Consider the following 19,447-nt stretch of genomic DNA (forward strand, 5'->3'; position numbering starts at 1 on the left):
ACAGCGAGAGGAGGAAGTTGGTTGCAAAGCAGAAGGGAAGATCGAGAGAAAAGCAGATGGGGAGAAAAAAGAAAGAAAAAAAGAGAAACGGATCAAGACCGGAGGAACGAAGACTGAATGCTGGGAGTAAGGCTGTAGAATGAGGCGGTACCACAGCCAAATCAGAGACGCTCACCGCTGGTTCTGCCTTCAAGAACCCTTCTTGTACACTGGAACTCTCGGGGACGCGGCCTCTTATCCACTTTCCCAACGTTTGCAAGGCTCTGAAAGATTTCTTATTCATCCTCATCCGGACTGGCTCTATGGAGTATCTGCCTTGCCACCGTCTCCCCTATCTCGTCTTGATCTACCAAGTCCAGCAGGATATCTAGCAACAGTCCAAGACACCCCCACTTCGCTTCTGCCAACGTATCTTTGCTTTTCCGTTTGTTTGGGATGGGGATAGACTATCTAGACGTGGCAACGCTTGGGAAGACAATCTCAATGCCATTCATTCGTCTTGTCGGCGCCGTGGCGATCAAACCCATGGAACAACCCACTCAAACGATCGATTTCCTGCATACAGCCTTCGTGATTCGCCCACTGCCCCCACCTCACCCACCTGCAACAGCACCCGTTCCCCTCCTCGGCCTTTCCGCTCTGCCTCTGCACTCCACGCCGGAAGCTCGGGACGGATGTGTATGTCCACTGTTGCAAGAGAAATTCCGTTCCTGGAGTCTGTTTTCTGGTTCGTATGCCGCCCAGCCACCCAACTCCCACCTTATCGGGACTTTTTGGAGCATCCCTTGCCACGCAACTGTCAAAGTCCGAAAATGCGTGCCGAGAACGACCGGACGACCGAATGGTGGAGCCAATTTGTTGTTATCGAAAAGTTGATACGGGTTTCGACTGCAGCTCATGCAGCATGACCAGTCGAGTTGTGCCAATAAAACCCCAATTCCGCCTCCCAGACAGGAATGTACAATATTCCTGTCTTAGTTTTGTGATTCCTTGCCAGCTGGCGGCGATTGTCCTGCTCGTGCAAATGTTGCTGCGACAATAAGCGGGAACACCACTGTCGCTTCGGCGTACACCTTGACGGAGTGGCCATCGGTCTTGATCTTACCCCAGCTTACGGCCTCGTCTGGACGAGCACCCGCATCACTTCCATCAAACTCCTGTGCTGTGTTGATGTATACCGCATGCTCTGCACCGTTCCGCATCAGACAAGCATTCGCAATATGGTGTTTGACCACCCCTCCACCGAGAATAATCATTCCAGCCCGGGCGGCTCGCACAGCCATGGTGTTAATACGGCGCAGATCATCGACGATATCGACTCGAAGGCGACTTGGGGATGCGCGGAAAGTGTGGAAATACAGCATGTCGCCGAGCGAGCCGTCAGTAAGCGCGGGGCAAAATATGGGAATCTTGTTTTTGGCAGCCCAGTAAAGCACCGAGTCCTCGTGGTTGATTTCGTGGCCTAAGCGCTCAATTATACGACTGGGCGTCCAGTGTAGCTCGTCCTCCTCGTTTCCTGTTTCCAGGGCCTTTTTGTTGGCAGCGTCCTGCTCCTCCAGCATCTTGTCCAGGATGGGTACCAGCCAGTCTTCAAAAGCACAGTAGTTGCTATTGGGGACGATGAGGTTGCCAATCCGGTTGAGCCCCTTCGCCCGCAGACCAGCACCAGGGGCTGTGAAGTTACCCATGTATGTGGGAGCTAGACACTTGATCAGATCCTCCTCAACACCACCGGCAGTTGTCACGATGGCGGAAACATGACGGTTGCGAACTAGATAGCGGATAGTGTCTCGTAGGCCGGAAGATATCAAGTTCGAGGTGTAGCCGAGGAATATCGTAGTCTTGTCACCGGTTTCAGGATGACGGTAGGCACGCTATGAACGACAGCAACGATTAACAGAGGTACGCGAGTAAATTATTGGGGTTTAACGGTACCATTTCGTTTATGATCCGTGCTGCATCAGCAACAGCGCTACTCTGGAAGCCCGTGTACTTCATGTTGTCTACCAGCTCGGCGACGGTGATATCGCGGCCCTTGAAACGCTCAAAGTCTACCCCACTGACCTTGTGAGTGCCCTCGGGGACGGGGTCTGAGGCGACGAGGACAGCATCTGTGGCCGAGGATGGCGGGGCATTGGTTAATTGATTTGACATTGTGAAGGAAGCAGGTGTGCTCTGCAAAATGGAAAACGATTGACTCGTTGAAGATGTGGTGCGGGGTGACGGGGGAGAAGAATAAAAATCCAGAAAAAATGCGACTGCCTGAGGCAAAAACTGAGGGCCGTCCCGCACACTCCATTCTGGCCAACCAGGTCGAGTGTAACTAAACTATGACCGGGCTGAGCATTAAGTTGCACAAAAATATGCCGGATACCGTAGAGTTCAGAGGTCAGAACTTATATTATATTGCTTTATGCACTACTTTGACCGCATCAAATGGCGTCAGTAGAGGAAAAGAAAACCCCATATCCCTAGTGACATAAGCCATGTCCAAGAAGAAGCTGGTAGTTAACGGACAGGGTTTTAGTCTGTTGGAGAACGAGCTTACGGGTCAACTTATAAGGGGCTTTGTATCTTCTCTATAGAGAACCGACGTGTCCCATTCAAACATCCTGCGAATCAACCTTCCGGAAATATATACACAGGGATTAATGATCACATATAATCATAAACTTAGAATGAGCTTTAGTAACGAAAGTATATTATATGTATAGAGCACTTATCGAGTGCTATGATATAGGTCCTTTGACTCTCTTGTCGCTACCTACTCGTTCCTCACGCAAAAGGACCATCAATCTTCACAATATGGATCCTACTCGTATCCAAAAACGCCGCCTCATCAGCTTTAACCCGCTCGCTGTTCTCCTCTAGTGCGGCCTGGAATGATCCGAAATGGTTCTCATCCTCGAAGACCATCTCCGTATAGACGTCAAATTGCAAACCCGAGGGGTTGCCGGCTAAGGCTGTAGTAACTGGGTACGCGGTGTTCGATGTATCTGCATCTGCACCTGCGTTTGTGTCATCGATTCCACCCTGCCCATGGATATGAGCGCGAGGGAGATAGTAGCGTTTATAGACGGTTGGTGGGTGCGAGCCGGCTATCTCTTTTACAAGGGGGACGTGGGTGGTTTCGTAGTAGGATTTAAACTGGGTTGGGGTAAGGCCCGGCTTGCGGGAGAGGACGGCGAGGATTGTGTATGTCATATTGGTGACGTTTTTATATTTGAAGGGGGGACTTTGGGAAAAGAGGCAATCCGGAGTGATAACTCGGAGGTTAAGTTCAGATGAGGGGTTGAGGATTTCGAGGAAGCAGCACTAATAATGGACAGGATCGAAAAGAACATCCATCCATCGCCCATTATGGAAAGATACGCGGGTGCCGAGACAGGATGGGAGAGTCATTTCCATGTGCGGGGAAGAAAAAGCAAATGTGAGTGTCCGGTTACATCTCTCAAGCCTGAATATATGAGATGGACATGTTTGGGCTTGACATCTGCTGTTGAGATGTATTGGTGACAGAATATAGGACGGGGCAATAAAACGAGTAAAGAAGCATCTCAAGCCTCAGGCAGCCAGAACTCGTAAAAGCGGCAAGAGACATCGTATGTGTAAGTAGCAGGCGGTGAATCCGGCAGAAAGGATAATTGCCATGCTCCTGCCAAACCACATGGAGTTTAGCTCGGATTCGAGCGAGGGCCTTGCCTTCACTGCCTGAGGCGCCACTAAGCTTGAAGGTTCAAGGTTGAAGCCAAGGGTCTCGCCTCAGGCACTAAGCCTGGATTAGCTCTAGCGCAGGCCCTTTTGGGGATCCGCATTGAAGATTGGAATCGGTTTCAATTAGGTGGGCGCAAATCCTCCTGGCCAACGGAATCCATCCCAGTTCTCAGGATCCAACGGCACTGGTGACTGGTCAGTGGTCTCTGTCACTCTCGCGGCTGCTCCTCAATTCATGATCCGAGCGAGATCTTCATTTCTCCCCCTTCTTTTCAACTTCCTTCCCTTCTGCCCTTTTCTTTTTCTCTCTCTCCTCTTAACCTTGATTTGCGCGTTTTTACCGCGCTCGAACCTCGTCGAACCACCTTTTTTGATTGAGACTATTTCCCCGAGGCAAAGAACCTAAGTTCAAGGTTTGTGGGCCTCTTTGCGACTGCAGTCTCAACTCCTTGCAGCTGCCCATCCGGCCGTTCGTTTGACACGTTGTACGCGCTTGGATCTTTGGAAGGTAAGGAAACTGTGCCACTGCTAAAACCGATTTCCTGTCTTTGTGCTTGTCAACTGCGTCGTTTGCTCACGCCTCGGATCTGCCACTCGTCACACGGCAACGGCATCCAGTCTTATTCATGACTGGCCGCAACGCCATCCTGCCATGGAAGTGGCTTCATGAGTTGTTTAATTTTGGATTTTCTGTGGCCAGCTTTATCGATCACCCCTTCATTCAGCTCCTCTCCATCTGAACTCCTGACTCTTGAGACAAACAACGCCAAGTCATTGCTCAATTTCGCCCCGAGCTTCGCCCGCTTTTTTGCCAAAATTTCCCGATTCGGCTGGGCTGATTAGATAATTTTGGCAAATGGCGTTGGCCCGTGCTTGGGGCTTCATTTCAAGATCACGTGTTCCCCACACCCTTTAGCCTCCAGGTCGCCGACTGGCGTCTGGCTCCCCCTGCCTTTTCTCAGAGTCGATTTCCCGTTTTGACGTTACTCCGTTTGTTTTGTTTCGTAGCGTACAGAGAACGTGTATGACTAACCTGCTGCAGGGCTTTCTGCCAGGTTGTTCCTTCCGATACCTTCTAGCATGGTCCTGTGATGTCTGCGCGATATCCCCAATCGTCTGGGTTTAACCCCCGTGACCGTTCTCCCCAACGATTCGGTGATCGTCGACCGCCGGCCGGGCCTCGTGGCTCTGACGATGCAGGTCTACCGTTAGGGCGCGAGCCTCCCAGGGCTCCCAAGGCCTTGATCGACCCGCCTCGAGGCGCTCCGTTTGGTGGTCGAGGTCGAGGTTATTCCGGCCGTGGAGATTTCCGTGACAGGGACCGCGACCCCCGTGATCGCGACAGAGAACGTGACCGTGATTTTCGAGACCCTCGCGATGGACCGCCGCCCTTTCGCCGCGATATTGATCGAGATTGGGGCCGCCGCGGCCATGACTTTGACGTGAGAGAGCCCCGTGTTGGATTTGGGCGCGGTCGTTCGCGTTCACCCCCGCCTCCTCGTGACTTCCGTGATATGAGAGATCCGTTAGGTCGAGATCCCGATATTGTGAGAATGCGCCGTGGTTCGAGGGACAGTCTATTGTCAGTATCCTCCGCAGCACCCGATGGCCCCCCCTCCGCTGGCCATCATTCCCGCCCCGGGCCAATCCGCGGCCGAGGCCGGGGGGATTGGGATGGCGGGCGGGGCCGTGGTCGGATGCAATATTTAGATGATCGTGATTCGTTTCGGCGTCGCAGTCGGTCACGCGACACTAGGTGGGATCGAGACCGAGACCGAGACCGCGAAAGAGAACGTGCCCTTGACCGTGATCGCGATCGCGAACGCATGCTTGTGGACCGCGATAGAGACCGTGACATTGATAGACGCGACCGAGACCGCGATCTGGACCGCCGTGATAGATTTGATCGCCGTGATGACTTGGACCGCCGTATGGACCGCGAGGAGCGAGACAGGCCCACGGATTTGTGGAAGCGAGACCGACCCCCGAGCCGGAATGAAAACAGGAATTCCAGCATTTCATCCATCCCGTCCGGTGCACAATCGGTGCATGGTGCTCCCGCGTTGTCAGACAGGATATCTGATCAGCCGACTGCCGACCACCCTCGGAAATCGTCTGGGGGAGAGCCCTGGCGTGATGTGGAACGACTGGAGCCCCTGTCCTCTCGACCAGATCCTGCAAAGGAGTTTATTCCGCCTGTAAACAAACGCTCCCCTCCCCCAGCTGCTCCTCAAGTGCCAGCTTTTGGTTCAGTAACCGCCCCTATTCCGGAATTGTCTGCCGAAAAACCGTCCACCGATGCCCACCCTGCAGCGCCGTCGCCAGTTAAAGCCGAAAAAGAACGCCAGGAGCCTCCATCAAGGCCACCAGTACTACCACCAACAGGACCAAAGGCAGATCGAGGTCCGCCCCATGTCCCGGAACCGCGTCCTCGCGCCAACGAATCGAAGCGTGATGATGACCATGAGGCTCATTTGAAGCAGGAGAGCCCGGTACGGACATCTAAACCGCCTCAGACGATACCCATCGGTCTCCAAAAACCCTTGGATCTATCCCCACCCACCGCTCCAGCGGCCATGGTTGCCAAAGAGGGTGCAGCCACCCCCGAACCTTCGCCTAGCAAATTAAGTTCGATCAGTATGCTCCCAGAAGCAGCTCGAGGCCCCCCTTCAGCGGGACGATCAGCGTCGCCCGGATCGCACACCTCGCCTCGGATGCATCCATCAGCTATCCCCACGGGCCCTCGGGCACTTCAACAACGTCCTCAACCATCCCGGGGGCCTTCTAAAAATAACAAGCCGTGGGTTCGGCCGGGCTTCAATCGGCCGCCATCCGCGACTAGCCCGACTTTACCACCAAAGAGAGACTCCATTGATGCCAAAGAGAGGAGCTTGTCTATTACCGACGACATTAAGCGTGATACGAATACGGCCATTGATGAACAAACGAAGAGCCCCAGTGCCAACAGATACGATGCCACCAAGGATAGAACCGCTCTGAAAGACAAGGAAATTACTACCGCCCCCGAAGCGCCGTCTACCAAGTCTCGCGACCGCACCGCAAGTCCCCCGCAGCTCCCTGTTGAGGCCCCCGCCAAACCAGCCGACAGCAAGGGCGCAGGTGAGGACGGTGATGTTGTTATACCGGACTTTGGAAGGTCTAGCGATGAAGAAGATGATGAAAACGTTTTTACGCAGGAATACCTGGAAGAACGGAAGCAAATTTTCGAGAAGGACATGAAAGCGCTTCGTGCAGAAATGCCGCCTCCGCCTTTAGAGGATCCGAACATTGTGTCCTTACTCATGCGCATCCAGCTCTTAGGTATGATTGCGAATGACACCGAAGCCCACAAAGTCCAGTCACCATCAACCCCGGCAGCCGAAGTTCCTGCACCAAAGGATTTACAGGGTGCCCCTGAGGCTACAGAAATTGGGAAGAAGATCGAGGAACATGAGCCATCGCCAAAATTGGTTTTGGACTCGCTTCCTGATGCAGTGTCTGTAGAAACGCTTCCATTCCTGCAATCGGGGCCTCCTACACCGATGTCCGACCTAGATACCTACCACGACAACAATGCAAGCCATGAACGCATAAAAACTATCCTTCGCAAAGAGCTGGTCGACCAGCGCAAGGCCATCGCCAAAAAGAACGCAGAGCTACGCGTGGATTGGTTGGCCTATTACAAGCGGTGGCGATTGAGTGTGTGGGAAATGGACCGTGCAAAAGGAAAAGACAAGCCCTCTGGCACCCCAGTCCTGACTCCTCCCCCGGCACCACCTCCACCGGTAACTCCGACTCCCATCCTTGAGAGCCGCTCCGAGCGACGGTACAAAGGAAACAGCGAACTGGACTTTCAAAACGCCCTTCGTGCGTCAGAGATTTCTGCACAGGAGGAACTCGCAAGGCGCCGTGAGAATAAGGCTACTGCCCAGCCCGATCTCAATCGTGAAGCAGTTATTCCGGATATGCTCGAGCCCCGTGAGGCCAAGGCTCTTATCTTCAAGGATACAAACAACATCGTTGATCCTTCTCAAGCCATGGATGTGTTCGGCTTTGTGCCACCGACAAACGACTTTACTCCAGAAGAGCACGAAAAGTTCACCGATGCCTTTATGGCATACCCCAAGAAGTGGGGCAAGATTGCGGAGGCGTTACCTGGGCGAGACTTCAAACAGTGTATTGTTCATTATTATTTGACCAAGGAAGAGATTAAATACAAGGCCAAGTTGAACAAGCGCTGGAGCCGCCGCGGCCGTGCGCGGAGATCTGCCCGGCCCAAATCCAATGCCCTCATGGCCGATTTGGGTGTTGTGAAACCTGACTACGAAGGGGAGGAGGAGCCGACGCCTGTGACCGACACCGGCCGCCCGCGTCGTGCAGCTGCCCCAACTTTTGGAGATACCACTGTTGATGCCGACCAGGTGGCCAATGGCCGCCGGGGAAATGCCGCAAAGGATGGTGAGCAAGGTGAGAAGCCTGCAGGTCGACGAGGTGCGCGCACAGGAGCAGGCACTCGAGGTGGTCGCAGGGCCAAGGCGTCCCAACAGCAACAGTTGCAACAACAGCAGCAACTACAACAGCAGCAGCCGTCAGCCTCCTTGACGCCACAGCCGGAGCAACCTAATTTGACAGCACCACCCGTGCCGGTCGCAGCAGTACCAACCCCAACAATTGCTGGTATCTCGAATACAGAAGTCCCGGAAATGGGTATGGACGTAGCCAGCGATGTTGGTGTCGTGAGGTTTAGAGATCAACTCGACGGCGATCGGGCTGACGTGGCTCCGAGGTCGAAATCTGGTCGCGGTCGTCCCAGAGATAGTATCTATACTTTCGAGTCCACAGAGCCAGAGAGTACGACTATTATACCTGCCGCTGGTGCCGCCGTCCGGCCGGAGACGAACTACAACTCGCCACAGACGACGAGCTACTGGTCCGTTCCGGAAGTACGCGACTTCCCCTTGCTCCTAGCACACTTTGGCCGTGACTTTGAGGGGATCTCTAACTTCATGAAAACAAAGTCTACTCAAATGGTAAGAAACGGACACCCATAACATAAAACCACCCTCTGGTAAATATTTCGGCTAACGGTTAATTTTATCATGTTCAGGTAAAGAACTATTTTCAACGACAACTTGATTCTGGCAAGAAAGACTTTGAGGATATTGTTACCGATGCAGAGACTAAGAGGGCGCGTGGCGAGCCTCCAAACCCGTTGCCGATTCAAAACTTTGCAGCGAAACGACGTTATGAAGCTACGCCTTCGTCAGTCAGTATGTCGAGGCCGCTCGCGCCGCATACTGAGGCTACTCCTGAGGTTGAGGATAGTCGAATTGCGTCCACGGCCAGACATGCTACGCTGACTTCTCAGCAGCCATCCTTACACGCCCGCCCGCTTCATGAAAGGGAACGCAGTATGTCTCGATACCAGTCTCTTGCACAAGCTAGTAATGCTCCGATGGCTCCACACTCGCCCGCCATGACTCTGACCGATGACACTTCCCGGACAATCCATACCCAGCCTGGGCTGCAACAGCGAATCCAGGGGCCACGCCTCGGGTACTTTGCTACTGATGACAGGCGTGAGGTACCGGCACCTGGGATCTCCTCTCATGCAACACCTCGACCCCACGACCTCCCTGTCTCTTCACAGCAAGTCGCCGCGTCTGCGCCTGAGATCACAAGGATTGACCCGCTTCACAACCGGGGATTTCGAGCAACGGGCGTCGATGTGCACGGATCGCCTTTGTTACCGGGTCAAAGTGCAACCGTACCGCCGCATCAGCCATACCTGTCATCCCTGGCACAACCCCACACTCAACCTCCGTCGCTCATATCTCATGGCTCACACTCACGCCAGCCTAGCCTGACGAAGCCTCCAGGGTCACCGATGCAAGGACTGGCAAGGCATGAACCAGAGATGTCTCATATTCGACGTGACTCGGTTGGCCAGAGGTCCTTCTACCCTCTATCTGCGCCGCATGCCGGGGTTTCTCAACCACCTTCGGTCCTATCCCCACCTAGGGAACCTCTCCGCCCGACGTTGACGCCGGTGGAGACGCCAGAGCCACCTCGCCAGGTTCCTGCGAAGAGGTCAAACATCATGAGTATTCTGAACGATGAGCCCGAGGAGCCGCAACCTCGAAAACGCTTCGCAAGTGATCAGGCTAGCTCGCCTTCGCGGCCAGTGTATGCTACGAGTTCGTCGCTTACCCAGCCAAGTTCTCGACAAGAAGAACCCATGCACTCGGCTCCGCACCAAAAAGGCGCAGCGTACTCACAACAGAGCCAATACCTGCCACCGTCCCGCCCTTATCCAGAATATTCCTATAACCCTGTCTCGGAATCTTCTGGGGCTTCTAGAAACACTGATTGGCTAGGACGTTTCGATCCTCGAGCTCCACAACAGTCACAGCAGCCATCTTCCGCTCCTCCGCCGCCCAATGGTCGCCCATCGACGACCTTGGCTCCACAAACCCCATACTCCCCGTTTGCGTCGAGCCAGACTTCCTCAAGTCAAATGTTACCGAATCTCAATGCTCCATCCCCTGCGCCCACGCCGCCACCCCCGGCAGCGGCCTCCCAGCGTTCTTCATACGCCCCTTCCATGTATGCGCCATCGCCGGCGCCGCATACACAAGCTTCAGGAGGATCACGAGACATCTCTTCTCAGGGTCCCGTGTACCGTTCGGCCATTGGCTCTCCTACGCCTCGGAATAGCCATATGTCATATTCCTCGCGCCCGGGGATGAACTCGACGTCGTCCTACGGCTCAACAGCGCAAACCGTGCCGGTATCTGCCCATATGCCAGGCACGCCCCAACAGCACCCGAGTGGTCTTCCCGGGTATCACAATGTGCAGCCCATGGTCGCACACCAACCTCAACCTCATCGACCCCAACTGGGACTTGCCGGGGTACACTACGGCCGGCACACGCCCCCACCACAGCCACAGGGATCAAGAATGCCACCTCTATCAGGGGCAGTTTCTCACCAGATGGGTCGCTCGTATACACCTCCGACTGTGTTGCAACCCACTCACTCGGGCGGGATGGCATATGCACCAAGTGGGCCTGGAAATCCCCACCCTCTCCAGACACGACCACCCGGTCCAGGTTCAATGAATGAGCCGATTCCTGGGCCGCATGGGGTTTCGGCCCATCATCGAGTCTACAGCCAGGGGTCTAATAATCCGTATCCCGGGCCGTTACCGTCTCAGCACAGTCGGTAAATCGGGATCTCATTGCGATGTGTTGCAAATGATTTGTATGGAGCAATGTATTATAGAACATTCTCTTCGCACACACGTTTCTTATTGTTACCACTTTCTTTTACCTAAGCCTTTCTTTGGGCCGGGGATGTTTTTCTTCTTTTTTGATAGTTATGAGTTAATGTACAGTAGATGACTCAATAGACGATTGTCCATATATCTTGGTCGCGGAATTTGTGATTAAAAGTGTCACTAGCGTAGTCGACGGTGTACAGGGCAGTCGGAACCATTCATGTGATGGGTTGGTCAAACAGGATATGGAGGATTCAGGAACTGGGATGATGACGCACGACGAGAACGCCCAGTCTCGTCTTATGGTTCTTATCCGAGCCGGGTGTCTCGGCTTTCCGCTAAGGGTAAGCTTGATGGTGCTAAGCGTGAGGGGTCGTGAATGGGACTGGAAGACCTTTACTACCCATACCGTAGGCACTGGAAGTGCCTAAAACTCTGGTTATACGCAAAATCATACAAGCGGAGTTACTATGCGCTAGGTACAATAAGATAGAATATTTGGTGGAGGCTCAACTGAAGGGGCTCGTCTACTTATGCGTAACTGGTTGCATCGAAGGTACTGGCACAGATGACGTCACTCCCCTGAACCCGGAAGTCAATCCGCCAGCAGGAAACAAGACGGACGACACAGACTCTTCCCTGCTTTGTTGCATCATCTCCGGGTCCGGCTCGCCTCTCCCGGCGCACTTCAGCAAACAGAATTCCACGATATTCCCTCCAGACAGAACAGACGTGCTTATCACCCACTCCACCCCCGGCTCCCAGCCCGTAAGCGCCCTGATCCACATCCCCACCGCTTCTTCCCATCGTTCAGTAGACAATGATGTCGAGGGCAAAGGCCTGGATTGCCCATCAGGCGGTGGCGGTTGTCTTGGCCATTCAATCATGATTTTCCGACACATGCGATCTGACTCGCGTTGCTGTTCGTTGCGACCTTCCATGGGTGGATTGTGAGGAACACGGCCTTCGCATTCGTCGTTTGTCTGGAGATGTGGGTGCCGGTTAAGGCAACCTTGACCTCCCTGCTTTGCTATCGTTGTAACCGGCTGGGACTATGACGTCGACCGGTTCTCCGTGTTTAAAATATCAAAGGGCGATGAGGGCTGGATATAACTTATAAGTGTGGACTCCGATCGCTCGTTCCTGGAAGATCGAGCTGTCATTTCTTTCGAATGCCACTTTTGATTGACATACTTGGACAGTCTGGAATTTTCCTTTTGCTATCGGAATTGATTTCCTTCTCTTTTATTTTTCAAACCAGTGGCCCTCCTTACTCATCCCTTTGATATCGATCCGTCTCCATTCACGTGGTCTCCGCGAGACCTACCTGCGTCATGGCGGTCGAAGACGATATCTCGAATCCCCTTCACATGGGAGTGGATTCAGAGAAGAAAACCCAGAAGCAGGAGCAACAACAACATCGAAGGAATGAGTCGGCTAGTCAACCGAACGATACCCAGGCCGAACGGGCCTCGCTATCTTCCGAAAGCGACCCTCGGGCTAAAACCAGAGAGGACGGGAAGCGAGAACTGACGGAGGATGATGCCTACGATAAGCTTGGTTTCTGTTTTCCCGGATGGAAGAAGTGGACCATCCTCACTGTCATCTTTACGGTGCAGATGTCCATGAACTTCAATAGTAGCACTTATTCCAACGCGGTATCCGGGTTGACGGAGCAATTCAATATCAGTGAGCAGGCAGCCCGAGTTGGTCAAATGATCTTCTTGGTTGCCTACGCATTTGGCTGTGAGCTGTGGGCGCCATGGAGTGAAGAGTTTGGCCGTTGGCCTATAATGCAGCTCAGCTTGACCTTCATGAACATTTGGCAAATTCCCTGTGCCTTGGCCCCCAACTTCGGGACTATGGTTGTTGGTCGTTTCCTAGGTGGTATCAGCTTGGCCGGAGGCTCTGTCACACTGGGTATGACGGCTGATATGTGGGAGGCTGATGACCAAGGCTTCGCAGTGGCGTATGTAGTGCTGTCGTCTGTTGGAGGTACTACGATCGGGCCGTTCTTCGGTGGAATGATGGAGCAGTGGCTGCATTGGCGATGGAACTTCTGGATCCAGCTCATCTTTGGTGGTGTGACCCAAATCATGCATCTGCTCCTTGTCCCGGAAACCCGGGCGACTATTCTCCTTGATCGGGAAGCGAAGCGCCGTCGTAAATCTGGGGAGGACCCTAATATCTACGGGCCCAACGAATTGAAGAAGCCCAGGATCGACTTCCAGGACTTCTTGCGTATCTGGCGCCGGCCGTTTGAGATGTTCCTGCGCGAGCCGATCGTGCTTTTCCTCTCGTTGCTTTCCGGTTTCTCCGATGCCCTGATCTTCACCTGCATCGAGTCCTTTGCTCTCGTCTTTGAACAGTGGGGGTTTGACCCGTTAAGGATCGGCTTCTGCTTCGGCGCCATTATCATTGGTTATGTCGTGGCGTATGCTATTTTCCTTCCGGATATCTGGCGCCAGCGTCAGATACGCCAGCGAGATGGTAACGCTGCCCGCCTGCCAGAGCGTCGCCTTCTACTTCTTCTCTTTATCGCGCCGTTGGAGACCATCGGGCTCTTTGGGTTTGCCTGGACTACCATGGGCCCGGATTACAACCCTTGGATCGCGCCGCTTATCTTCGTGTTCCTGATCGCAATTGCAAACTACGGCATTTATATGGCGACCATCGACTATATGGTCGCAGCGTATGGGCCTTATTCGGCCTCAGCAACTGGCGGGAATGGCTTCGCGCGTGACTTCCTCGCTGGGCTGTCTGCCATGTATGCAACACCCATGTACACGAATATCGGTGGCAGACTACATTTGCAGTGGGCCAGTACCATTCTGGGTGTTCTGGCCATCTTCGTCACGATTCCGATTTACGTGTTCTACTGGAAGGGCCCACAGATTCGGGAGAAGAGCAAGTTCGCTCAGACTCTGGCGGCCGACAGGGCTCTCCATGCGGGCAGAAGGGCGAGCCATATCAGTGCAGCAGAGAAACCGTACGCAGCATGATTAATTGCTTATGACACTTATGATAGCATTTCTTTGTATTAGACCTAGATGATATACCGGACTGTATATATGAATCTATATTTTTCACTTCCAGTTAATCTATATCCGACATAGAATTCTCATACTCCATATGCAAGAGACTATCCACTCCGTCGTCTGCATAATAACATGACAATATGCGCTCCACCATTGGGTCGACGGGACGTTGCCCGCTCGTTCCGCAGTGGACCAGCCGGCACTAACCGCGCTCACTAACCGCGCTGTTCTGTTGGCCACCGCGAGCTTCCTGCCGTCAACTGCGGAGCGCGGAAGAAGCCCCGAAATCCCGCGCTGTAGCGGCTTTGCTATCGCCGCCTCCTCCCTTACCGGTACGACATACGGCTTGCCTTGCAGAATAATTAGCACTCTCTGTTTCCCATGCGGGGATGACGCGGACAGCGCATGCGGACGCCGGAAATGTACCGTGCACCCCAACAGGCTTTGTAACTGCAGCGATATAAAGAGATGCCTTGCGTCCTTCGGCGGCCATACAGATGATCGATGCTAGGCACTTTGGTCTCTAACCCCTCTCTTTCTTCCATCCCCCCATGTCTCTCCAAACAGCCGCCATCGCCGCTATCGCGGTGGTGTATTTCCTCATCCGCTACTTCAACCGCACAGACGTCCCCAAGATCAAGGGTCTTCCAGAAATCCCGGGCGTGCCTATCTTCGGTAACCTTATCCAACTCGGCGACCAGCATGCGACAGTAGCTGCAAAGTGGGCGAAGAAGTTCGGTCCTGTCTTCCAGGTCCGCATGGGCAACAGGGTGAGTTTGTTATATATATAGCCAATGGGAATGCAAGGTATTAACTGCCCCAGCGCGTTGTTTTCGCCAATACCTTCGACTCTGTTCGCCAGCTCTGGATCAAGGATCAGTCCGCCCTTGTCTCCCGACCCACATTTCACACTTTCCACAGCGTTGTTTCTAGCTCTCAGGGATTTACAATCGGAACCTCGCCCTGGGATGAATCCTGCAAGCGTCGTCGCAAGGCTGCCGCTACGGCTCTGAACCGCCCCGCCACGCAGTCATACATGCCCATTATTGATCTCGAGTCGATGTCAAGTATCCGCGAGCTCTTCAAGGACAGCAAGGACGGAACAGTGGATGTCAACCCGACGGCATATTTCCAGCGATTTGCGCTGAACACGAGTTTGACACTGAACTATGGAATCCGGATCGAGGGCAACGTCGACGATGAGTTGCTGCGCGAGATTGTCGATGTTGAACGTGGCGTGTCGAACTTCCGCAGCACGAGTAACCAGTGGCAGGATTACATTCCCCTCCTGAGAATCGTTCCCAAGATGAACCGCGAGGCTCAGGAGTTCCGCGAGCGAAGGGACAAGTACCTTACTTATCTCCTGGATGTTCTGAAGGACCGCATTGCAAAGGGAACAGACAAGCCTTGCATTACTGGAAACATTCTCAAGGACCCCGAGGCTAAGCTCAACGAGGGTATGTTGTTTACCCGTCTTTGAAATTTGGATTCACTGACGTTATCCGCAGCTGAGATCAAGTCGATCTGTCTGACCATGGTCTCCGCTGGTCTCGACACCGTCCCTGGTAACCTGATCATGGGCATTGCCTACCTCGCCTCCGAGGGCGGCCAGGAGATCCAGAAGCGCGCACACGAGGAAATCATGAAAGTCTATCCGGACGGCGACGCATGGGAGAAATGTCTCGTTGAAGAAAAGGTCCCCTACGTCACAGCTCTCGTCAAGGAAACCCTCCGCTTCTGGACCGTCATCCCTATCTGTCTACCCCGCGAAAGCACCAAGGATATCACATGGAATGGAGCAGTTATCCCCAAGGGCACAACGTTCTTCATGGTACTACCGCTCCCTACCTTCCCACGCTTAGATCAACCAATACTAACACCGCGATAGAACGCCTACGCAGCAGACTACGACGAAACCCACTTCAAAGATCCCTACAGCTTCGAACCAGAGCGCTACCTCACCAACACCAGCGACGGCTCAGGAACCCCACACTACGGCTACGGTGCTGGATCGCGAATGTGCGCCGGCTCGCACCTTGCAAACCGCGAGCTCTTCACTGCATACGTGCGCCTCATTACGGCGTTCACGATGCACCCGGCCAAGAAGCAGGGCGACCGCGCGATCCTCGATGCGATCGAGTGCAATGCGATCCCGACGGCGCTGACGACGGAGCCGAAGCCGTTCAAGGTTGGATTTAAGCCGCGGAATCCGGAGGTGTTGAAGACGTGGATTGCGGATAGTGAGGAGAGGACGAAGGATTTGAATTAGTTTATATATATACATATGCTTTTTTTTTTCTTTCTTTGCTTGTGTGGAAAAATTATACGAGGTGCATATTTGGGAGGATGTATAGTTAAATCACGACCGTTATACTACTAGGCCGGAGTAGTACAACTAGCTTACCCAGCAAGAATATAAAAAGGCCCAATAGAAATGAAGAAATAGCAAAACCATTAATTTCGGCAGCCCCCTTGCTTCTCCATACCAAGGTAGCCACCAGATCTTAGCCCGAATTGCAACTTAGTAGGGACACCGTAAGTACACGCGACTGGATCGACCTTCAACAGCGGAACAATTCCACCGCGACCGACTCCGCTCCCCGCATTTCGTCCCCGGGTCGAGCAGCAGAGCAGTTCCAACTTCCAACTTCGCAGTCCAACCAGTCTCGCCCAATTAATATCCAGTCCACTTTGTCCCGCCCTTTCCAGCCACTCACCTGCCCCGGCCTGATCTTGCGGTGGCCAAGTGCGGGTGACCTCAACCTTACCCTTCGCGCCCCTGCACTCCTCCGTTGCACTTTAGCTCTTAAATCGATCTTGTTCTTACAACAACGCGAACATGGACGCGTCTATTCCTGCGCACTCGGGCCATTCGGCACGCAATTCGATGAATATCTGGGCGCGGAGTCCTGATGATTCGATTGTTGTGAATGGGGATGAAACCGGGGCAGGGGCCGAGGTTGTGCCGCGGAAGAGGCGGAGGAAGTATATTGCAAAGGCTTGGTGAGTCGGATTATGTTGAAATTGTTTTTCGAGCTACTGCTGATGATTTAGTAATGAGTGCAAGCGACGCAAGATTAAATGTAATGGGGAGCGGCCGTGTGGTCGGTGTGGGAGGCAGCGGATCTCGTGTGTCTACGATAATGCCCCTGAAGTCGGGGGCAGCGAGACGCTGTGAGTGAGCAAACTATTTACTTAGTAGGATAATGGCTAATTTGATAGTGGAATTGAGCGTCTCTATGAGCAGATGAATGCCATGCAGGCACAGATTACTGCTCTCACGGCTTCTGTTCACTCGCTCGCCCAGAGTAATATCTCTGGGCAGGTTGCGCGACCCGAGGCTGGATCGCGAACAAATCGACGAATTTCTATGGCCCCCAAGGAATCGGCCTTTCAGGGGCCAACTACGTCGGCCTTCAGCTTCGATCTGGCCAAGTCAAGTCTCAAGGAACGCGGTATTGAAGTTGAGCGCAACGAGGACGACATGACGCGGGAACCGTCGCCGCTGCCGACTCCGCCCTCTGCGCCTACACTAGGATCCTGCCACGTAGGAGACCCGTTGTGGAGTATCGGAAAGACCGAAGCCCTCCGGCTGTGTCGCGTGTATGAAGAGGAAATGGGAGCCATGTATCCGGTGGTGGAGCTCGAACTGCTCCTGCAAAACGTGGATCTGCTGTATGGACCGACCGAGGGGGGTCCGTGGCCACGAGCACCGGGACAAGCGCAATATGATGGAGGATTAGACAGTGACGACGTGAATATTTTACGTCTTGTGTTTGCATGTGCTTTGACCGCCGAAGCGAGTGGCCCTAGTGAGTTAGCAATGAGCTTGTTCGACTCGGTGCGAGATGCTGCGGATCATTACGTCTGGGCGCCTCCAGAGATAAAAAGCATTACACTACTAGCACTTGTGGTAAGTTTTTACCTTAGATACGCCAACACTACTAACAAGTGTAGGCGATTCTGTACTTTCAAATCGATGAGGAGACTTTGGCCTGGCGAACGATCGGAATTGTCGAGCGCCTGTGCCTGGAAAAGGGGCTACATCGCCGGGAAACGCTCCAGCATCCTTCGGTTGTAGAGGCTGGAAAGAACCGTGTACTGAAGTTATTCTGGTCGGTGCGCGTGCTCGATCTGAGATGGAGTTTTGGGACAGGCATGCCGTTCGGTGTGGACGACTCCGATATCGACCCTTGGCTCCCAGAGCCAGAAGAGAGCACATCCTATCTGCGCGCGATGATTCGGTACAGCAGGATTGCGTCCAAAGCCTGGAGATTCATAACGTCTTTTAACAACACCAACGAGATCAAGAAGGATGAAATGAATTACCTCGATTGGCAGGTCCTGCAGTGGGTGGCCGGGCTCCCGGATTCGCTCCGGTTGCGAGACCCATCAGGGTATGCAGAAGGTGAGACGAGAAGCCTTCGTCGATTGCGTTCCTTGGTCTACCTCCGCGCAAGCCAACTGCGGATGCTTATCCATCGCCCCGTCCTACACTCGGCAGCACAAATGATGCGATTCCCAACCGAGGCACAGACCGTAGTAGACATGGCCAAGGATACTATCCGGTTTATCACCCAGCTCCACGCATCATCCGACATATATCAGTTGCAGCAGGTAGTCTTTAACTGGTTTCTGGTGTCGGCGTTGATGGCTTTGTTCCTTGCCGTCGCGCAGATACCTAGCCAGTTCAGCCCCTCCTGCCGTGAGGAATTTTATATGGCGTTGGAGCTGGTCAAGGGTGTGTCGACGAAGTCATACATTTCACGGAGGCTGTGGAAGTCCATCAAGGGCCTCCGTCGACTCGGGCCGCAATTAATGCATCGAAATGCCGAGGGCGACGGCACCGCCGAAGGCCTTATTGAACAAACAGTAACATCGAGCGTCCAGAGCCATACGCCGGATGGGGCGCAGATGACGCAGGAGCTGAAGGAGTGGTTCGAGGCTGTTGGAAACATGGAAGACCAGATACTGGGGGTGGGATCGCTGGATGCCTTCAATGAAGGGTATATGCTTGATAACAACAGTGAACTGTCGAGCATGATGAAGGATTGTTTTTGATCCAGGCTGTCTGTATACTGAACTAAGCCTTGGGACCTCAGGCTCCAGGGCTACTAGGAGGCTGCCCGAACAGGAAGGGACCCAGGTCGCGGTTTCCCTCGTCGTCTCGACGGGGATACAGCCGGCTTCGGGCCCGGAGATAGGGTTTACATGGCGCGAGGGCGGCGACATACCGGCAGTATCAGCATATAAATACCTGGTTTCGCTCTTTCTTTTTTTCCCCTCCTACATCTCTCTGCCATCCTCTTGTGCATCTGGTCCATCTGGCTCATCTGGTTTATCTAACCCGATTTAGACCATATACAACATCCACGTTTGTTCTTTACGTGTCAGCTGCTTTTATATCATCTAGTCT

At 53.6% G+C, this 19,447-nt stretch overlaps 5 protein-coding genes across 5 annotated transcripts; 3 read left to right on the plus strand and 2 right to left on the minus strand.

Annotated features, from left to right (window-relative positions):
- Window positions 1-974: 974 nt before the first annotated feature.
- On the minus strand, window positions 975-2,154 carry ASPVEDRAFT_139155 (deoxyhypusine synthase; the record flags this gene model as incomplete). Its single annotated transcript, XM_040807552.1, has 2 exons — window positions 975-1,874; window positions 1,936-2,154. 2 exons carry the CDS (start codon window positions 2,152-2,154, stop codon window positions 975-977), a joined length of 1,119 nt encoding a protein of 372 aa, XP_040671922.1.
- Window positions 2,155-2,547: 393 nt separating this feature from the next.
- On the minus strand, window positions 2,548-3,567 carry ASPVEDRAFT_45579 (EthD domain-containing protein). Its single transcript, XM_040813328.1, has one exon. It carries the CDS (start codon window positions 3,202-3,204, stop codon window positions 2,776-2,778), a length of 429 nt encoding a protein of 142 aa, XP_040671923.1. The 5' UTR covers window positions 3,205-3,567; the 3' UTR covers window positions 2,548-2,775.
- An 8,760-nt stretch (window positions 3,568-12,327) lies between these two features.
- On the plus strand, window positions 12,328-13,995 carry ASPVEDRAFT_55871 (uncharacterized protein; the record flags this gene model as incomplete). Its single annotated transcript, XM_040815126.1, has 1 exon — window positions 12,328-13,995. One exon carries the CDS (start codon window positions 12,328-12,330, stop codon window positions 13,993-13,995), a length of 1,668 nt encoding a protein of 555 aa, XP_040671924.1.
- Window positions 13,996-14,312: 317 nt separating this feature from the next.
- On the plus strand, window positions 14,313-16,345 carry ASPVEDRAFT_175694 (cytochrome P450). The gene is made up of 4 exons (XM_040808781.1): window positions 14,313-14,801; window positions 14,855-15,488; window positions 15,540-15,862; window positions 15,920-16,345. Exons 1-4 carry the CDS (start codon window positions 14,583-14,585, stop codon window positions 16,298-16,300), a joined length of 1,557 nt encoding a protein of 518 aa, XP_040671925.1. The 5' UTR covers window positions 14,313-14,582; the 3' UTR covers window positions 16,301-16,345.
- A 573-nt stretch (window positions 16,346-16,918) lies between these two features.
- ASPVEDRAFT_139924 (putative C6 transcription factor) lies at window positions 16,919-19,092 on the plus strand (the record flags this gene model as incomplete). Its single annotated transcript, XM_040807613.1, has 4 exons — window positions 16,919-17,034; window positions 17,086-17,205; window positions 17,254-17,944; window positions 17,989-19,092. 4 exons carry the CDS (start codon window positions 16,919-16,921, stop codon window positions 19,090-19,092), a joined length of 2,031 nt encoding a protein of 676 aa, XP_040671926.1.
- Between the last annotated feature and the right edge of the window lie 355 nt (window positions 19,093-19,447).

The sequence above is a fragment of the Aspergillus versicolor genome (genome assembly GCF_001890125.1).
Source record: "Aspergillus versicolor CBS 583.65 unplaced genomic scaffold ASPVEscaffold_10, whole genome shotgun sequence".
Lineage (NCBI taxonomy): Eukaryota > Fungi > Ascomycota > Eurotiomycetes > Eurotiales > Aspergillaceae > Aspergillus > Aspergillus versicolor.